The 20850-nt window shown below is 38.9% G+C and overlaps 3 protein-coding genes across 3 annotated transcripts; 2 read left to right on the top strand and 1 right to left on the bottom strand.

Moving 5' to 3' along the window:
- Window positions 1-5538: 5538 nt before the first annotated feature.
- On the bottom strand, window positions 5539-5847 carry LOC142168219 (uncharacterized). Its single transcript, XM_075228875.1, has one exon. The coding sequence runs from the start codon at window positions 5845-5847 to the stop codon at window positions 5539-5541; it is 309 nt and encodes a 102-aa protein (XP_075084976.1).
- Window positions 5848-11717: 5870 nt separating this feature from the next.
- On the top strand, window positions 11718-15088 carry LOC142168218 (uncharacterized). The gene is made up of 7 exons (XM_075228874.1): window positions 11718-11782; window positions 11864-12339; window positions 12640-12866; window positions 12994-13318; window positions 13735-13790; window positions 13967-14588; window positions 14982-15088. Exons 1-7 carry the CDS (start codon window positions 11718-11720, stop codon window positions 15086-15088), a joined length of 1878 nt encoding a protein of 625 aa, XP_075084975.1.
- On the top strand, window positions 15085-16668 carry LOC142168217 (secreted RxLR effector protein 161-like). Its single transcript, XM_075228873.1, has 2 exons — window positions 15085-15229; window positions 16139-16668. The coding sequence occupies exons 1-2, from the start codon at window positions 15085-15087 to the stop codon at window positions 16666-16668; spliced, it is 675 nt and encodes a 224-aa protein (XP_075084974.1).
- The last annotated feature ends 4182 nt before the right edge of the window (window positions 16669-20850 follow it).

Here is a 20850-nt window from a genome sequence, read left to right as displayed (position 1 = left end):
GACGATGACGACGACGACGATGATGATGATATGAAAAAATATAGAGCAGATACGGTTTTTCCAAACTCGACTACCTACTAACTTTATACCATAATCCTATACCTCCATATCATTCTACATAGGGTCATGTCATTGATAAACTGAAAATGTGTCATGTCATGTCAAATCATTTCTCCTAGATACTTTTTCAACCTGCCTCTACCTTTCCTTAGACCTGAATTGTTAACCTCTTACACCTTTTTGTAGGCCATCTATGCATTTTCCCTTCACATGCCCTAACTATCTCAGTCTCCTTTCCCTCATCTTCTCAACCTCAATGGTCGCTCTCACCTTGTCCCGAATATCTTTATTCCTAATCATATCTCTCCTCATCTCAGCATTCTCATTTTTGCAGCTTTTCTCTTCTGAGCGTGAGAGTTCTTGAATACTTTACTTGTTATATCAATATATTATTTCATACGATGAGTAGCCCTTCCATTATGTTTTCTCTTTCTTTCAATTTTCTGCTTTTCTTTTTTTATGTTAAACTTGAATAAGCAGCTAAAATCGGGTAGATAAGTTTAGCTAGTTTTTTTACATGTTTGTATATATTTTGTAAAACATCTAGCTAAAATCGGGTAAGTAAGTTTAAAAATTTATATATATACGAAAATGAATCCCTTGTTTGAAAATCACATTGTATACATATTGAGAGAAAAAAATATTTATAAAGTACTCAGCAGGTATGTTTTTCGTATACCATCAGGTATACGATTCACATTTTATATATTATAATAGTATATAACAATAATACAATAGTATGCTTCAATTTTATTTGTAATTTCAATGAAGTAATATTCATGAATGGTCGAATAATCATAATTTTAGTGATTTTTTTTTCAAATTCGTCGCTTTTTATAATATTGTTATATCCTTTTGAATTATTGTCAATTTTAATTTCTTCATCCTCAAGTCTTGAATTTATGTTCTTTAATGGCAGAATAATGAAAATATGTAATTTCTACACGTTAAAGTCAATATAACTAAAGATAGTTTCAATATCTGCGTTATTTGTGTTCATAATTGAGTCCTGACATTACTAACAAATCATAATATACAATAGCTTTATATTAGATGATCACCAAAACTTAGGTAATAAATAATATTGAGTCCAACAAAAGTAAAAAATAGAAGGGTAATATAAGACTTTCTATATACAACAAATAAGAATTTGTGAAAGGCTAGCTAGCGAGATAGTCCCTAAACTTATTTGGATTCTTATTTTAGACACTTAAACTATGTCTATGATGTTAACTTCCATGGCTATGGAAGATGAAGCTCAGACGAAGAAGATAAGGAAGCTTCGAGAAGACAGATTCTATTATTAACTGAGAAAGAATGGTACTGTACAAGCTGCTTCTTCTTCTACTGTTCTATTTATACACATCACATAAACTAACTAACTACTTGCTTAACCACTAATAACATTAACTCTACCTAAGCTAACTAGAGTTAGATAGACTTGAGTACTCTCAACATATGACTTATTGAATGAACAAGTTCTGTACTCCAAGTCTGCCTAGCAAGTAATCATGTTTTTCCTAGACTTTTTGTGATTAGATCAGCCAGTTGTTCTTTGGTTGTAACATGCTCAGTTCTCAGTATTTCTTGTGTAATCCTTTCTCTTACGAAATGATAGTCAATGTCTATATGCTTGGTTCTTTCATGGAAAATTGGATTGGCTGCTATTTGGATTGCAGCCTTGCTGTCACACTTAAGCTTCACATGTAATTCCACATCCACTCCAAGCTCTTTGAATAATCCAATAAGCCAAGTTATTTCAGCTGTACATGAAGCCATACTTCTGAACTCAGCTTCAGCTGAGCTTCTAGACACTGTCTCTTGTTTCTTTAACTTCCAAGATATTAGTGCATCCCCAAACTTTACCAAATAGCATGTTACAAACCTCCTGGTTTACAGACATGTTCCCCAGTCTGAGTCACAATAAGCACTTAGCTTATTGGTATTATGTGCATGCACCAACAGCCCAAAACCCGGGGCTTCTTTTAGATATCTTACTACTCTAAGTGTTGCTTCCATATGAGACTCCTTTGGACAGTTCATATATTGACTTAGCACTTGTGCAACAAAGGCTAAGTCAGGTCTTGTCATGGTTAGGTACAGAAGTCTGCCCACTAGTCTTTGATACCCTCCTGGATCTTTGAGTAGTTTATCTTCATGCTCCTCATCACCTCTTATACACCTATCATATTCTTCAGAAGTTAGCTTCTGATTCACCCCAATTGGTGTTCCTACTGGTCTTGCTCCCCCTAGCCCTGACTCAGAGATGAGTTCAAGACTTCAAGTGCATACTTCCTTTGGCACATCACAATCCCTTTCTTGGACCTTGCAAACTCAATGCCTAGGAAAAATTTCAACTTACCTAGAACCTTCATTTTGAACTGACTTTGTAGATCTTTTCTGGTTTGATTTAGTAGAGATTGGTTATTGCCTGTGATGAGTAGATCATCAACATAAACTAAGATCACTGTTAGATCACTACCTACCTTCCTTGTCAATAAGGATTAGTCATAGTGACTCTGTTGGAACCCCATCTCCAGCAGTGACTCTATCAGCTTTTTGTTCCATTGTTTAGGTGCTTATTTAAGACCATATAGGGATTTGTGAAGTTTGCAGACCTTCAAGGACTCCCCCTGACTGCTAAACCCCTCAGGAACATGCATATACACCTCCTTTAGTAAATCCCCATTAAGAAAGGCATTGTGGACATTTATTTGATAGATAGTCCATTGCTTAGCTGCAGCAAGAGCTACCACAGTCCTGACTATCACCATTTTGGCTACTGGGGAGAAGGTCTCATTATAGTCAAGACCTTCTCTTTGACTGTAGCCTTTGGAAATCAAACGAGACTTATATATCTCTACCTCCCCTGAGGCTCTATACTTAATTTTGAAGATCCACTTACAGCCAATTGGCCCCTTACCGGGTGGCAGGTCAACAATGCTCTATGTATTATTGTCTTCCAAAGCAGCTATCTCCAGTTGCATAGCTTGTATCCACTTTGGGTCAGCAGAGGCTTCTTTGAATGTCTTTGGTTCTGACAGGGCTAAATAAGCAGAGAGGGCTTGTAGATATACTGGCTTGAGCTGGTCATAGGTGACATATGATAATAGGGGATATAGGCAAGATTGCTTGAAGCCTTTGGTTACATAGTCTTGTAACCATAGGGAAAGCTTACTTGGCCTGGAAGACCTGCGAGGACCCACTGGAGAGGTTGCAGATGATGAAGGGACTTGCTCAGATATAGCATGTTCAATACCTGGTGATAGAGAGATTTGGTCAGCTGTATCAATCTCTGCCTCTGATGTATCAGTAAAGTGTGCAGGAATCTCACTGGGATGAGAAGAGATAGTAGGTGACTCAGGTAAGTCAGTAGTAGGACATGGAGCATGGCTGTTCTCATTCCTATAGTGTACACCATCAGAAGACATAAGATCCAGGACTGAAAATATTGGAGTTCCTGCTGCTTTCATATACTTGAAAGGAAACAGGTTCTCCTGAAACACTACATGCCTACTTACTAAGAAATTATGAGAGTGAAGATCATACAATTTGTACCCCTTCTGGGTAGTAGCATATCCCATGAACACTGTAGGCACAGCTCTAGAGGCAAACTTGTCTACCATCGTAGGAGTAGCAGCATAGCATAGGCAACCAAACACCTTCAGATGAGACAGTGAGGGAGCATGAGAGTACAATATTTCAAATGGAGATCTGTCATCAGTGACTCTTGAGGGTAGTCTATTGATCAGATAGACAGCAGTGGTCACACACTCTCCCCAGAACCTTAGAGGTATTGTAGCCTGAAATCTGAGGGATCTAGCCATATTTAGGATAGTTTTATGCCTTCTTTCAGCAATCACATTCTGTTGTGGGGTGTAGACACATATGCTTTGATGATTAATCCCAAATTCAAACATAAGAGTTTTGACCTCATGGCTAAAGAACTCACCTCCATTATCTGTTCTTAGAGTCTTAACTGAACTAGAGAATACATTCTTCACTTTATTCAGAAAGTCTCTTAGTACAACTATGGTGTCTGACTTAGAAACAATTAGACAGATCCAAGTGTATCTGGTGAAGTCATATACAATTGTAACAAAGAACCTTTTTCCATCATATGTTGGTACCCTGTAGGGTCCCCAAACATCACAATATATTAATTCAAATGTAGCTTTTGAAACAGTAGTACTCAATTGAAAAGGTAATTTTGTTTGCTTGGCCAAATGACACACAGTACAAAATGATTGATCACAAGGTTTTAGCTTACTGAGAAACTCATGCTTTCTAATCACCTCAATTGGAGCATGACCTAATCTCATATGCCATAGAGAACAAGAATCAGAAACACTAGCAACACTATTATTGTTTTCACTATCAGATGTAACACAACTTTTATTGACTGCATTAACTACATTATCTGAAGACTTAGCTGTAGTAGGTAATGAACTTCCTTGCAGTGAGCTTCCCTGCAGTATGTAGAGACCCAGTTCCTCCTTACCAATCCCCTTCACCTGACCACTGTAGAGATCCTGAAAGATACAGAAGTCAGGGAAGAATGCCACTAAACACTGTAACTCCTTGGTAAGTTTAGATACTGAAAGCAGATTATATTTGAAATCAGGTATATATAACACATCACTGATGTCCTGATTAGTAAACACAGATGATTTCCCTCTGTGTGTGACTGATGCTACTTCTCCTGTGGGTAAATGTACTTTGTTTCTTTCAGACTCTGGAACAGGCTGAGAAGATTATAACAACTGTAGGGTAGATGTCATGTGGTTGGAGGCTCCGGTATCTATTATCCATCTAGTCTTAACATATTGGGATACCAAGGCAATCAGAGTACCTCTTGCTACAGTCTTGCAAGAAGTGCCTTCATCCATTCCTTTGTTGAGCAACTGAACAATTTGTTGATACTGTTCCTGTGTGAAGAAATGAGCAAGCTGTTGAATAGACTTCTGAAGCACTAATTGTGGTTGTTGATATGACTCACGTGTAAAGTAAGGAGTAGGGTGTTGAACAGGCTGCTGAGGTATTTGGAGGTTCTGCTGATTTTGCATTCCAAAGATCATTTGTGGATTGTTGTTAGTGAACTTGCAGGCATCACTAGGGGCATGGCCTGTTGCAGGACCTGCATAGTTTGCATATACTCCAGGACTACCTCCCTTCTTCTTATACTTGAAGTCTGAGGGGTAACCAACTAACTTGTAACAGGTCTCCTTTGTATGTCTTTTGCAATGACAGTACTCACACTGAGGGATCTTCTTTTGAGGCCTGGGATTTCCCCTTGCAGCTACTGGACCTCTGTTACTAAACATTGCATTACCTTTAGCAACTTCTGCAACTTGCACTACCTGTGTAAAGTTTGCCAGACTCCTCTGACTCTCAAGATCAACAAGCAAAGAGTAGGCTTTGTTGATGTTAGGAACTGGAGACATCATCATAATCTGACTCCTAGCTTGTGAATAGGAATCATTTAGGATCCATAAGAAACTGTAAATGTCTGTGGTATTCAAAATGAGCAGCATACTTCTTAGATTCTGGACATGGACACCCAGGGCAAGGCATGAGTGCATCAAATTCATCCCACAAATCTCTAAGCTTAGAGAAGTAATCAGCAACAGTCATCGTCCCCTGAATAAGAGTATGAATCTCTTTGTGGAGATGAAGGACTCTAGAGCCATTCACTTTATCAAACCTTTCCTTTAAATCTTCCCAGACCTTGTGAGCATTGAATGCATATACAATACTACTTAGCAATCCTGGTCGTACTGCATTCATTATCCAAGACAAAACTACAACATTTACCTTTTCCCATTGATCATGTAATTCAAGTTCAAATTTAGACTTAGGGTACCTTCCATTAAGGGTGGCATGTGGGCCGGGTCCGGTTCTAAGTGGGCTTCGTGGGCCCTCTCCTAAGGGGGCCGATCCTAAGTGGTCCCGAGCTTCGCGGGCTTGTTGTTGGAACCGGCCCGGGACCGGGACCACGAGCTAACGGTTCCGGGTTAAGTGGGCCGGTCCCAGGCCTAAGTGGGCCCAACATATACTTTTTATTTTTTAAAATTTTTTATAGAAGTTAGAGAAAAAAAATGGTAATAAAAATATCTAAGGCAATTCCTTGTAAATTATATTATAGAATTATGACCTAAATTTCTTTAATTCAAATTTAAAGACAAAAATATTTTAAAGAGATATTCAAAGCAATGCGTTATAATTTTATTACAGCATTAAAAAAATGGCAATATTTTTCTTAATCTTCCTCCCCACTATGGAATGAGCACAACAAGGTGCTAATACCACCATTGAGAAGAAAAATAAACTAATCAAGATGTGCCAAAATACAAGTTACATATTAATTTTTGTTCATATAAGTTACATGGTATCTCTTACAAATTTCATAAATCCTTCAAGGTCCGGAGGGATTTCCGTTGGTGGTGGCGGAAAAGAAGCTTGGTCATCACCGCTTCCGGGCGAAGCAGCATCCTCCGCAAGTTTAGCTAGCATTTCTTCGTAAGTTTCGTCTACCTCTGATTGTGATTCAGCAAGTCCAAAATTTCTTATTTCCGAACGATTCCAATCTCTGAAAAGTACTGATTTTTCCAAGCTCTCCCTCATAGACGCTTTATAATCACCGAGTTGAAGTCTTGCTTGATTGAAAGCGCTCTCTGATGCCACTGTTGAAGCTTGAATAGTTAAAATGTCTCGGGCCATCCTTGAAAGAATTGGAAAGTATTTTTCTTTGTCCTTCCACCATTCCAAAATATTAAAGGAGCCGTCGAGATTCACTTCCTCAATTCCCTGTGACAAATAAATTTCAAGCTCATTTAGTTGTGAAAAATCACTAGTACTAGAACCTTGAGAACCCCTGAACCCCGCCCAAGCACTAAGTGCTCTTACTCCCACAGTTCTTTTAGATGATTGAGAACTAGAAGAAGAAGGAGTTGGAATATTTGGTCTAGCATGATCTAATGCAACTTAATAAACATTATAAATAGTTTGAATATTTATTTTAATTGAGGCTATTGCGTCCGGAAGTTTAGACAACTCCTCATCTTCAAGTGCTAAACCATTATAAATAGTTCATACCAAAATTGAGGACCTCCTAATTTCATCGTAGGATTTAACAGTGCAGCAACATCATAAATATGGGGAATAGGGAAAATAGATTTTTTAAACTTTTTTCTCATATAATCAATAGCAAGTTGATAAATTTTTCCACCCTCTAAAAAATGATCAAACAAATTTGCAAGTTCTGCAATATAAACTAAACAGTTAGAAATAGTAGGATAATATTGCCCAGAAAATTTATTTGTAGCAATATAAAATTTTTCTAAAAAATCTACAAGCATTTTAACATTAGCTCAATACGCATTTGTAAGGTGCTCATCATTATCACTTACATGAGCATTAAACGTTGAGTTTATGGGGTTTCTATATTCATATGCAACAACTAAACTTCCATACATGTAATTCCATCTAGTTGGACAAGGTTTAGGAACCTTTCTTTCTCTTAGGCCAAATTCATCGCATCTTTTAAAATATTCTCTAAGTCTACTTTTACAGTTTGAATAAAAAAGCCAATTAAGAGCTATTTTAATATTTTCAATTTCAACATTTAAAATTCACATATCATCACCCACAATTAAATTATAAATATGACAAATACATCTAACATGAAAAATATTACTAAATGTAGGACTTAGTGTAGTGGTAAGCAAGGCTACAATATTTGTGTTACTAGTAGCATCATCCATTGAAACTAACATTATTTTATCACTAATGCAAAAATATCTAAGCAATTATAGAAGAAAATTAGAGAGAGATTGATGATTTTATGAGAAAAATAAAAGAATGAGGGGGTATTTATAGTTAAAAATAGGAAAAAGTGTAATTATAAAAAATTTGGGGGTTAAAACAAAATTTGAAGGGTTAAATGGCTATTTTGGCAGACCAAATGACTAGTTTTTAAATGGCCAAATGGGCATTTTTTTTAAAAAAAAATATCTGGCCGTTGGGACCGTTTAGGCCCACTAGGATCAGTCCGGTCCCGGTCCCAAACGGTCCGGTCTCGCGGGCCTCGCATCCTGGACCGACCCACTTACAGGCCCACCTCCCCTCGATCCCGGTCTTAAACGGTTAGGACCGTATAGGCCCACTACCCATATGGATCGCGGTCCTAGGCCGGTCCCGATCCTGGACCGGCCCACTTGCCAGCCTTACCTTCTATCAACAAAACCTAATTTGCTTTTACCTAACAAACCAATTTGTATAGATCTACTCCATATGGCAGAGTTGTGTGAACTAGTCAATTGAAGAGAAATAAGAGAGCTACCTGGAGTATCTGTAGGTTGTAGGTAGAGAGGGTGATTGTGATCGACTGTGGTGAATCTAGTTGCACTGGTCATCAGAGAGGCATTTGTAGGTGAGTGATTGTTCTCTTCATCTGTAATTGTCATTTTCAGCTTCTTTGAGTCCAATTCAACCCGATTTTGAGTGATTTCAAAGAAGCCCTAATTTCAATACTCTGTCACTTTGAGATAATTCAACACTGTGTGTATGAATTGAAGTAACTCAGAGAACGAGCGAGCGAAAGACTGAGCTTAGATCGGCGATGCAAGCTCTGATACCATGTTAACTTCCATGGCTATGGAAGATGAAGCTCAAATGAAGAAGAGAAGGAAGTTTCGAGAAGATAGATTCTATTATTAACTGAGAAAGAATGGTACTGTACAAGCTGCTTCTTCTTCTATTGTTCTATTTATACACATCACATAAACTAACTAACTACTTGCTTAACCACTAATAACATTAACTCTACCTAAGCTAACTAGAGTTAGATAGACTTGAGTACTCTCAACATATGACTTATTGAACATCTTATTTTTCTCAAAGTGTGTCTATTAAACATGAGATACTGACATGGCGTGCTTCTCACTCAAAATTCGAGCGTGAAATGTTCTTTATATTAAGTTAAAATAAATGCTTTTGCTGGAAAATACAAATTTTGCAATAAAAAAGATTACTTTTCCGATAATATTTGTTCTACTTCCTTCTCTTGATCATTATCATCATCTTCTTCTTCTTCAAACTCGTTTTTCAGCCAATGATTTTCTTTATGACCAAAATTAGATAGGTATCAAACTAACATATTCATTACATCATACAAGTTTTCTATCATAGCTTGAAGTCCTAGTCTTAAGCTAATTAACAGTGAATTCTTCCTAAAAACTTTAGGTCTGCACTAGATAAAGAAGAGGCAATCTTTCTTTGTTATTGACAGTTGTTGTCTTTCCTGCTGTAAAATCACATAAATTGTAAACGTTAATTACGGCTAATTACAATCTTAATAACTTGACTAAAATATTTTCAAAATATAATGAAAGTGGAAGGTGTTTGAGGCATGATAAATATGAATATCATGATTTGAAAATAGATAGGATTGGTGAAATGACCAAAAGGATGAAGTTTGAAGATTGAATGAAGAATAACCTTCAGAGTCCTCTTGCTATAGTTGTGTACGTGAGCCGATTGCAGGAGGCAATTCAGTTGGCTAGACCCATAACCTCGTGCATTGCGAGAAGAGATATTTCAAATAAGGTGAGACAATACATTTAGGTCCCATAATCCGGCGGCGCGAGCCAACCTCGACAAGTATAAATTTCCTAACCAAGAGGTCGTCGGAAAGAAGACCCAGATTATAAGTACATTGGCAAGTCGGAAAGAAAAAAATAGCAGTAAAAGTTGTGGAATGATTTTAAGAGTACTTTTAGAGAAAGATCCGACCAATACATTATCAATGTACGTATTTATGGATATTTCGAGTAGATTTCACTAGATAACATCAAATCATACTCATTTGTCTAGATTTCATCAAATCTTCAAGGACTTCATCAAATTGAATTTTTAGGATTTGCGACCGAAGAGGTAAAGTCATTACCCAATCTTCACTTATAATGTTTAAATGAGTGCTATTACTGTCTTTTCTCTTTTATCCAATGTTTTTTTTTATTTCATTAAAAAGAAGAGGCCAGGCCTTTTGTATTTGAGAAAACGTTTCACAAAATGCAAGCACTATTATCATTCCCTTTCTCTCAGTCACCAAAAAGGCATAAACTCCATGTGAAATGAATCACGATATTGTTATGAACTATCTTGTCCAAGTTACTTTCTTGGTTAGTTTGATTTTATTTGTTACTTTAGTTCATTATCTTCGTTTTACTAGAAAGTGAGGCTGCCTATCACACACCTCATTTGCTAGTTGCTGCTACATTTATATTTTATTACATTTATAGTCTTCGAAGCCCTGATTAGGAGGTGTGAGAGATTGACCACGTCGGGTCACATGAGGGATAGAAGGAGACCCAAGAAGTACTGGACAGAGGTATTTACTATATAGGCGGGACATGACACTACCTTAGCTTACCGATGACATGACCCTCGATAGGAAAGTGTGGAGGTTGATAATTAAGGTTGTGGATTGATAGATAGTTGAGAATTCCTTCTAGTCTTACCATATGTTTTATTATATCTATAGTTTTCGATGTTCCAATTAGGAGGTGTGATAGGTTGACCATGGCGGGTCAGGGGAGAGGTAGAGGGAGGCCTAAAAAGTATTAGAAAGAAGTGATTAGACAAGACATGACACTACTTCAGCTTACTGGTGACATGACCCTCTATAGGATAGTGTGTGATAGGCTATATGTATAACTCTGTTATATTTTGATTATCTAACAAACTTACTGTCAAGAACCAGATAAGGAACCTGTTACACATTCTCAAGGCCTTAAGATCAAAAGGTTTCAACTTGGGATATAGCTCAACTCTTCAAAGTCAAGAGAACAACAAAGGGAACAGATAGCTACCGTTTCCCGAGGAAACTGCACAAGTCAACTGCCCCAGTTGTAAAGCTGCTGCCTGCACACGCTACAGTGCAGAAACAGTGCAGTAGTCAACTTTATGGAGAATGTCTTTTACCTCCCTTGCTTACATCATACTAGTGATGTCACAAATGCATTATTAACATCAAGGAAGGTAAAAAAATCACTTTAACACTTAGAGAATTTACTCAAGCACACCAATAGTGATTGATCTTCCAGTCAATGATTCTCAAGTGCATCAAGAACAAAGAACAACACTGCTACGAACCAGTTTCTCATATCAAGTGATTGTATGTCCTTAGTTGAGTTGTAACTTTGTTAAAGTTCTCAATTGTAATTCCTACTTAGCTTGTTTAGAAGCATTGCGTAGGAAACCCTTTGTAAATCATAAACCCTTGTGTTTGTGTCTTGGCTAGAGTTAATCGAGTTGTAAAGTCTTTGTAATAGAGTTATTACAAAGTGGATTGTAATAGAGTGTTACAAGTTAGTGAGGGAATAAGAAATTAATTCCTAGGTTACATAGGTTGTAATCTGAAAGTTGCTCAGTAGTGAAGTAGAAATCCTACAAGAGTAAGTTGTGATTTTAATCCCGTTGAGCTGAGAATTTTTCACGTAAAATTTCTCTTGTCATTTACTTACAGTAGTGTGCGTGGTTTCTGTGGGAACTTATAGAGAACTTGATTCTCTATATAGTTTGGTGGACCCTTAAACTCTATCAATTGGTATCAGAGCGGGTTCTTTCTATCAGGCTAACACCTAAAAAGGATCCTCATGGTTGCTCCCCCAAACTTTGAAGAAGGTCAGTCTACCTACAGGCCACCAAGGTTCAATGGCCAGTACTATAGATGGTGGAAGACTAGGATGCACGACTTCATCATGGATAAAGATTCATAGCTATGTGATGTTATCTGTGATAGGCCCTTTGTTCCCACCAAGAATCTTGGCGACCCAGCTGTAGCCATTCCCAAGATGAGGAAGGAATTCAATGACGCTGATCGAAAGGCCATAGAAAAGAACTTTCGTGCAAAGAAAATTCTTGTTTGTGGCATTGGTCCTAATGAATATAACAGGATATCGGCATGCCAATCAGCAAAAGAAATCTGGAAGGCTCTTCAGACAGCTCACGAAGGAACAACATATGTTAAGCAATCCAAGATCGACATGCTCACAACTGAATATGAGCTCTTCAAGATGAAAGATGATAAATCCATCCAAGATATGTACACTCGTTTCACCACCATCATTAATGATCTTCACTCTATTGGTGAAACTATTCCAAGAAACAAGCTTGTGAGGAAAATCCTTAGTGTTCTGCCCAGTTCTTGGGAAACCAACGTGAACGCCATTACAGAGGCGAAGGACTTGCAGACACTGACCATAGATGACCTTGTTGGCAATCTGAAAACATATGAAATGAAGAAGAAGGACAAAGAAAGAAGAGAACCCAAAAAGGAGAAGAACCTGGTCCTCAAGACATGCAGCAATGGTTCAAGTGGTGAGGATGGTGATATGGCTTACTTGACAAGAAGATTCCAGAAGATGGTTCGTAGGAATTAAGGCATTCCAAAAAGGGAAAGTTCTAGCAAGCCAAAATATTACGACCTATGTCATAAATGTGGCAAGCCAGGACACTTCATCAAGGAGTGCCCTCTCCTAAAGCAAGCTTAGTATAAAAATAACTTTGACAAAGCAGCCAAGAAGAACCCGGTTCCTGATAAATGCTTCAAGAGAAAGAATGTCGCTAACAATGTTGTAAAGCAAGCTCTTGTTGCATGGGAAGACTCCTCTAGTGAATTTGAAGAAGAAAATGATCATGGTGATAGTTCAATGATGGCAGTGGAAAGTGAAGCAACTGAGTATGACTCAATCTTTGCCTTGATGGCTCTGTCTAATGATGATGAAGATGATGACGATGATGAGGTAATTTTTCTGGATGTTCAGAGAAATCTTAAATCTTATTCTCCTAAAAAAACTCATGTCTTTGGCAAATGTGTTAATTGATGCTTATCACAGTCTTATAAATGATAAAGATGTTGTAACTGTGGAGTTAGGAGAAGTAGAACAAACCAAAGATGACTTAGTAATCGTTGTTGTTGATTTAAATGAAATAATTGAGAACCTAAAGAAAGAGAAGGATGCCTTAGATAAAAAAATTGCACATATAGAACATGAGAGAGATGACCTATTAGTGGTGGTAGTGGACTTGAAGGAAATAATTGGGGAACTTAAAATGGAGAGTAGGCCTGAAAATTCTCAAAAGGGAAAGAAAGTTGCAAGTGAGGCACATATTAAGCTTGAAAGTGAGTTAAATTCAGTGAAATCTAGTATGTGTGCTCAGCTTGAGAAAAACAAACAACTTCATGAGGAACTAGGTAGAGTGAAGAGTGATCTTGAAAAATCACTCAAGTGGACCTGGTCCTCTGATGCTATCACTGCCATGTATACCAATAATGGGGGGAAACATGCAGGGGATTGGGTTCCAAAGGGAAAAGACTCCCTACAACCCTCATAGCAAGTACGTTACTGTACCTGACAATTGGTTTTGCACTCACTGCGGTAACACTGGGCACTTTAAAGAAAATTGTATGGCCAGATTTCAGTCACACCAGAAAAACAAAGTTTTTGCTGAAAAAGTAACTACTGGTAGAGAACCTTGTCCCTCATATAAAAAATGCATAATGCCTGCTTGGACCAGAAGATCCCTCATTTACCCATTTCCTCATTACAAGGGACCCAAACTCGTTTGGGTTCTTAAGTCTAACTCTTGATTTTCTTGTGCATGAAAAAGTGAAAGGAAGCAGCCTACAATGGTACATGGATAGTGGCTGCTCAAAGCATATGACTGTAAGTACAAATGACTTCCTTTCACTTAAGGCCCTGCAAGGAGGGAGTCTATCCTTTGGAAATGGCAAGAAAGGATACATTCTGGGAGTTGGAAGGATTGAGAAGTCTCTCTCACACTCAAAAGAAAATGTGTACTACGTGAATGGGTTGAAGTACAACTTGCTAAGTGTTTCCAGATCTGTGACAAGGTAAACAAGGTGGAGTTTGTGTCAAAAATATGTACAGTCACAAACCTAGTGACTGGTGAGGTGGTTCTAGTAGCAAAAAGATACAAAAATATATATGTTGCTGATTTTGAGTCTTTGCAGAATGGTGATCTCAAATGTCTAAGTGTTGTTGATGATGATGCTAAATTATGGCATAGAAGGCTGGGTCATGCAAGCTTCACGTTGCTGAACAAATTGGTCAGGAAGGACCTAGTTCGTGGTCTGCCCAAGTCAAGTTTCAAGGATCACAAAGTGTGTGATGCATGTGTAAAAGGCAAGGAAGTCAGATCCTCATTCAAGCCCAAAAAGAAAGTTAGTACATCAAGGCCACTTGATCTTCTTCACATGGATCTATGTGGACCCATGGGGGTGGCAAGCAGGGGAGGAAAGAAATATATCTTCGTTATAGTTGACGATTACTCCAGATTCACCTGGACTCTGTTTCTCAGAACCAAGGATGAAACCTTTGAAGTGTTTGTTGCCTTCGTCAAAAGGATTCAAATGAAGATGGGTAATAATGTAGCTTGCATCAGGTCTGATCATGAGACAGAGTTCGACAATGCCAAATTTGATGAGTTCTGTACTGAAAATGGTATCACTCACAATTTTTCAGCTCCAAGAACACCTCAACAAAATGGTGTTGTGGAGAGGAAGAATAGAACTCTTGAAGACATGGCAAGGACAATGTTGATTGACAGTGGGATCTCAAAGAATTTCCGGGCAGTAGCTGTCAATAATGCTCGCTACTTGGTGAACAGGTGCATGATCAGGTCCCTTCTGAACAAAACTCCATATGAACTGCTGAATGGAAGGAAGCCCAAGCTGACACATCTAAGGACTTTTGGGTGTAAATATTTTGTCCTCAACAATGGAAAGGAAGCTCTTGGAAAATTCGATGCCAAAAATGATGAAGGAATCTTTCTGGGGTACTCATCCCAAAGAAAACCTTACAAAGTATACAACAAAAGGACTCAATGTATTGAAGAGAGTATACATGTGATCTTTGATGAATCTTACCTCTCATATGAGAAGGACAAACGTGTTGACCAAGATAAAGAACCTTTATCTGTTCCAGGTGAAGTATTGACATGACAAATGGAAAGGAAGACATGATGAGTCATGTCAAGGAATCTAGTGAATATGATGCAAATACATCTCCATCCATTGGAGAGGAACCTGGTCCCACGATCACAACAACTGAAGCTAAAAATAGAGTTGTTGATGCAGTCCAAGGTACTCCACTTACTGAAGTAAGAAGCGGCCAAGAACCTAAGTAAGATATACATGGCTCCTCCACCAATGAGATTCAGGTACCAAATTGGAAGCACAAAAGCTCACATCCTCTTGACAACATAATCACCCCTCTTGACTTAGGAGTTCAAACTAGATCAAAAGCCAAAAATTCACTTGCCTTTTCAGCCTTTCTTTCCCAAATAGAGCCCAAAAACATCAAGGAAGCATTGAAGGATGCAGACTGGATCACAACTATGCAAGATAAGCTTCATCAATTTGAAAGAAACAAGGTATGGCACCTGGTTCCTCGACCCGCATATCGAACTATCCTAGGGACCAGGTAGGTATTCAAGAACAAACTTGATGAGTTTGGAAATACAACAAGAAACAAGGCAAGGCTTGTAGTTCAAGGCTACAATCAGGAAGAAGGGATTGATTATGATGAAACATCTGCTCCAATTGCTCAAATGGAAGCTATTAGAATTCGTATTGCCTTTGCATCTCATATGGAATTCACATTGTTCCAAATGGATGTCAAAAGTGCATTTTTGAATGGTTTTCTGAAAGAAGAAGTTTATGTCAAGCAGTCTCCTGGTTTTGAGTATCATGAGCATCTTGAGCATGTGTTCAAGCTGGACAAGGCATTGTATGGACTAAAACAGGCTCCCCGAGCTTGGTATGAAAGGTTATCAAAGTTCCTTCTAGAAAATGGCTTCACAAAAGGGAAAATTGACAACATTCTTTTTCTGAAGAAACGAGGGAGGAACCTGCTCATTGTTCAAGTATATGTTGATGATATCATTTTTGGAGCCACAACTGACTCTCTTTGTGAAGAGTTTGCAAAACTCATGGGAAGCGAGTTTGAGATGAGTATGATGGGAGAATTAAATTTCTTCCTGGGACTTTAAGTGAAGCAATCTAAAAGGGGAACATTAATAAGTCAGCAAAAGTACATCAATGAGCTGCTGAAATGGTTTGACATGGAAGCATCTAAAGTTATTGACACTCTCATTGCCACAGCTACACGTCTAGACATGGATGAACCTGGCTCCCCTGTAAATCAGACCATGTATAGAGGCATCATAGGATCACTTCTGTATCTCACTGCAAGCAGACCAGACATTGTGTTCAGCGTGAGTCTTTGTGCAAGGTTCCAATCAAATCCAAAGGAGTCTCGCCTGAAGGCTACTAAAAGAATATTGAGATATTTTAAAAGAACGCATGACCTAGTTCTCTACTATCCCTTAGGTGATAACTTTGATCTCATTGGGTATGCTGATGCTGATTATGCAGGATATCTGGTGGACAGGAAAATCACATCTGGAATGGCACATTTTCTGGGTTCTTGTCTCATCTCATGGGGTACAAGGAAGCAAAACTCAGTGGCACTATCAATTGCAGTAGCAGAATATGTAGATGCTGCTTCTTGCTGTGCTTAATTGTTGTGGATCAAGCAGCAGTTGGAGGACTTTGGAGTGTACTCAAATTGTGTACCTCTCTTGTGTGACAATACAAGTTCACTCAACATGGACAACTCCAGTCCAACACAAGAGGACCAAGCACACTGATGTACGTCATCACTTCCTCAGAGACAATGTTGAAAAATGGCTCATCTGTATGAAGTTTTGCAGTACTGAGGATCAGATTACAGACATCTTCACCAAAGCCATGAGCAGAGAGTATTTTGAAAGAAATCGCCTGGCACTGGGGCTGATAAAACCCAACTGATGAACTCGGTTCCCCAATGACTGGTTATGAAATAAATGTACATGTAAAATTAGCTAAAAGTGTTTTCTCGCAAAGTCTAACTCATTTCTATACTGTTACAGGTAGACATGCATGATGATTACAGAGCAGTTGATGCAGTGCATGCTGGTAAAAGGGGTTAAGCTTACATTTGCAAGACCTGTCATGGAACCTGGTTCTCGTGACACATATTAGTAGCTTCTTTGTTTTCTCATACGCAATTTAGAACGGATAAAAACAATGCCACATCATCAGTTTGTCAGTCTCTTTACTTTGCGTCTTTTGAACCAAAATGTCTCACCTGTTACTGAACGACCCGACTCCCAAAATAAAACTGCCGCATTTTCTTAACTGTTCCTTCATCTCTCATAAATGCATCTATCAAGGTCACAACTCCTCACATCAAACTTTAAACTCTTCACTTTGATTTCTCTCTTCTCAAACCACTAATCTCTCCAGTACACTCCATCATGACTGAGAATCAAGAAAACTTCGATGCTCTCAACAATACCCCAATCGAGTCCACACCAGTCAAAACTCCAATAGTAGACTCCTCAACAAACACCACCACCAGTCCAAACCCTAAAGCGGAGTCTCCCCCATACTTAGTCTCCTCACCTACCCACTCAGGTTCTAGTTCTCATCGGAGTCGCAAAACCTCGACTCCAAAAAAGTTTGTGGCTACTAGCTCTCCTCTAGTCTCGCTGGTAAAACAGAGGGAACAGGGTGAACAAGGTAACCTGGTCCAAGAGGGAAATCAGGAAACATCGAATCTCGCTATGGAAGAGAACTCAAGTGCAAACCATGAGGCTAGTCCTGACAATGCTGACTCAACCATGACAGGTCGTGAGTCTACAGGTAACACTCCTCCTTTTGTTGAGATTTCCATGGAACCGCAAGAAAATGAGGCAATAGAAAATATACTCTCTATAGTTGTTGAAGGGTTTTTTGTTGAGGAATGTATAGAGGGGTCTGAGCCTCAGGGGGAAGAGCCTCAGGCCATAATAGATGGGAGAGAGCTTGTGCCGTTTGAAACTTTGGCACAGGATGATACTACTGGGGTCCCTAATAATGGACCTAATCCCTCCATGGAGGATCCAGGTCAGGGGTCATCTCCCCAGGTCAGTTTTGATCCTGCTCCTTCTCCCCATTTCTATGTTGAACCCCTGTCTATGGTGGTGCCTGAGATGTAGTATGATAGTGAAGAAGATTTGGATGATATGGTGATTGCTAGTTTTTTCAGGGCTAGGAGTAAGATAGTTACAACTCCAGAGCCAAACACCTAAGCGTCCCACTACACGGTTGCAGAAAAAGGAGGCTCCAGAGTCTGCTCTCAAGAAAAGTCAAAGAAGTAAAAGAAGGAGAAAGTTGGTAAATGATGGAAAAGAAATACATGAAAATGTCGTTCCTGTTGTTAATGTAGATGAGGAAACAGAAGAGGAACCTAGTTCCTTGAGTCACAACCCCTCGAGGCAGAAGCTCTATCTCTCTCAATCCAAAAGAAACACTTCTACCAGTGTTGAGAGTCCAACCAAGAGTGCTGATGATGTTTCTAGTGAAACGTTTGTGGAGAAATCTGGTGATAAGACAGTGAAAGAGAATGGTGGGAAGTCTGAAGGTGAAGAAGTGGAAAATTCTGGTGAAAATGTGCATAAAAAGTCAGTGGAGAAGGGAAAGTCTATTCGCAAGTCAGTGAAAAGAAAAGTGGATGATGATGAGGAACCCAATTCCTCCAAGAAACCAAAAGTTGGTAAGTGTCTGAGTTCTGGGAAAGAGAAGTTGAGAAATCAGAAGGTGCTGTAGGGCCACACATTTTCCCCTGACATTGTGGAGCTTGCTGGGATGAGACAGTTAGTGGAGATTTGCGATTTCCAATAGTGGACTCATTTGTTTACAAATGATGTTCCAAAAGTATATGAGGAGGATGTGCGGAGTTTTTATGCCGACCTCTTCATAGTTGAAGATAATCACATCTGTGTGTTGGTAAATGGGATGGATATAGTGATAGACTCTGCCGTGTTAGGGTCAATTCTAGGTGTTCCTACTGAGGGGTCATCGTCTGTTCAGGGTTCCTACTCATCCAATTTCAGAAATGCCATTGTCAAGGACAAGGCAATCCAGCAGGGGGAACGAGTGCATAAGAAGGCACTCCTTCCAGTATATCAATTTCTTTTTGAGAAGGTTAATAAAGTGTTGCTTCCCTGTGCTGAGAGGAGATCTATTACGTCCAAAGCTGACCTGCTCCTTATGGAAGCCTTGGATGGTTTTACCATCATCAATCTGCCCGGGTTTCTTCTTACAAAGGTCTTCGAGTTCTTCAAAGTGCCTCTGGGACAGGCCAAAGTGGGCACTAAAAAGCAAACCTTCTCCAAGACTACTCTTGAGGAGTGTGAGTGTATTGACAAGGACGGAGGAGTTGGAAGTACCTCTACCATCTCTAACTGATAAATGCTCAGAATAGTGCCACAAAGGAGATCCAAAAGTTTAAGGCAAGGAACGCGATTCTTGAGAGTCAGCTCAGTCAGCTACAAGAGGTACCAGGTTCCGGTAGTTCTCCTAACTCAGAGGTTGCCCACCTGACGCAGGAGAATGCTGAGCTTAGGAAACAGGTAGAGGACCTGAAAGAAAAATTGCTCAATGAGCAAATGTCCGCGAATGCTTGCATGGATCTTGTCCTCAAAACCCTTGCCCCCTCCTCGAAGCCCTCTTCATCCAGTGCCCCCTAAGCAGTGTCACCTTCAATGTCCAGTTTCTAGTGTCCGTCTCTTATGAATGTCTATGATGATGCCTTTTTGTTGTTGGTACTTTTTTTTATTTTTGTTTAGGAAATTGTGGATGGTAACATTGAATCTGCTCCCGTTTGTAAAATCCAAATTGTTTTATGGAAGCTTTTCCCCTTTTGCCGCGTATGACATTATTTCTTTGTGTCTGTTTTCTATCATGTTTGTGTGCACACAAGTGGCATGAGTTAACCACGCTAGACTTCTTTTTGCTATTTACTTAGTATTCTTCTTTTTATGATGCCAAAAGGGAAAAAATAATTTAGGGGGAACATGATGGGAAACAGATTCAGGGGGAATTCAGGAAATGCTGGTTCTTAGGGGGAAATTGAATTATAAGTTTGTCATCATCAAAAAGGGGGAAATTGATAGGCTATATGTATATCCTTGTTATGTTTTGATGATCTAACAAATTTACTCTCAAGAACCAGATGAGGAACCTGTTACACATTCTCAAGACCTTAAGATCAAAAGGTTCCAGCTTGGGATATGACTCAACTCTTCATAGTCAAAGGAACAACAGAGGGAACAGATAGCTACCGTTTCCCGAGGAACTGCACAAGTCAACTGCCCCAGCTGTAAAGCTGTTGCCTGCACACGCTACAGTACATAAATAGTGCAATAGTCAACTTTATGGGGAGTGTCTTTTACCTACCTTACTTACACCATACTAGTGATGTCACAAATGCATTATTAATATCAAGGAAGGTAAAACAAATCACTTGAACACTTAGAGAATTTACTCAAGCACTCCAATAGTGATTGATTTTCCAGTCAACGATTCTCAAGTGCATCAAGAACAAAGAATTGTATGTCCTTAGTTGAGTTGTAACTTTGTTAAAGTTCTCAATTGTAATTCCTACTTAGCTTGTTTAGAAGCATTGCGTAGGAAACCCTTTGTAAATCATAAACCCTTGTGTTTGTGTCTTGGCTAGAGTTAGTCGAGTTGTAAAGTCTTTATAATAGAGTTATTACAAAGTGGCTTGTAATAGAGTGTTACAAGTTAGTGAGGGATTAAGAGGTTAATTCCTAGGTTACATAGGTTGTAATCTGAAAGTTGCTCAGTAGTGAAGTAGAAATCCTACAAGGGTAGGT

Source organism: Nicotiana tabacum, chromosome 13 (genome assembly GCF_000715075.1).
Source record: "Nicotiana tabacum cultivar K326 chromosome 13, ASM71507v2, whole genome shotgun sequence".
NCBI classification, from domain to species: Eukaryota; Viridiplantae; Streptophyta; class Magnoliopsida; order Solanales; family Solanaceae; genus Nicotiana; species Nicotiana tabacum.
This window is presented reverse-complemented; position numbering and strand designations above follow the sequence as displayed.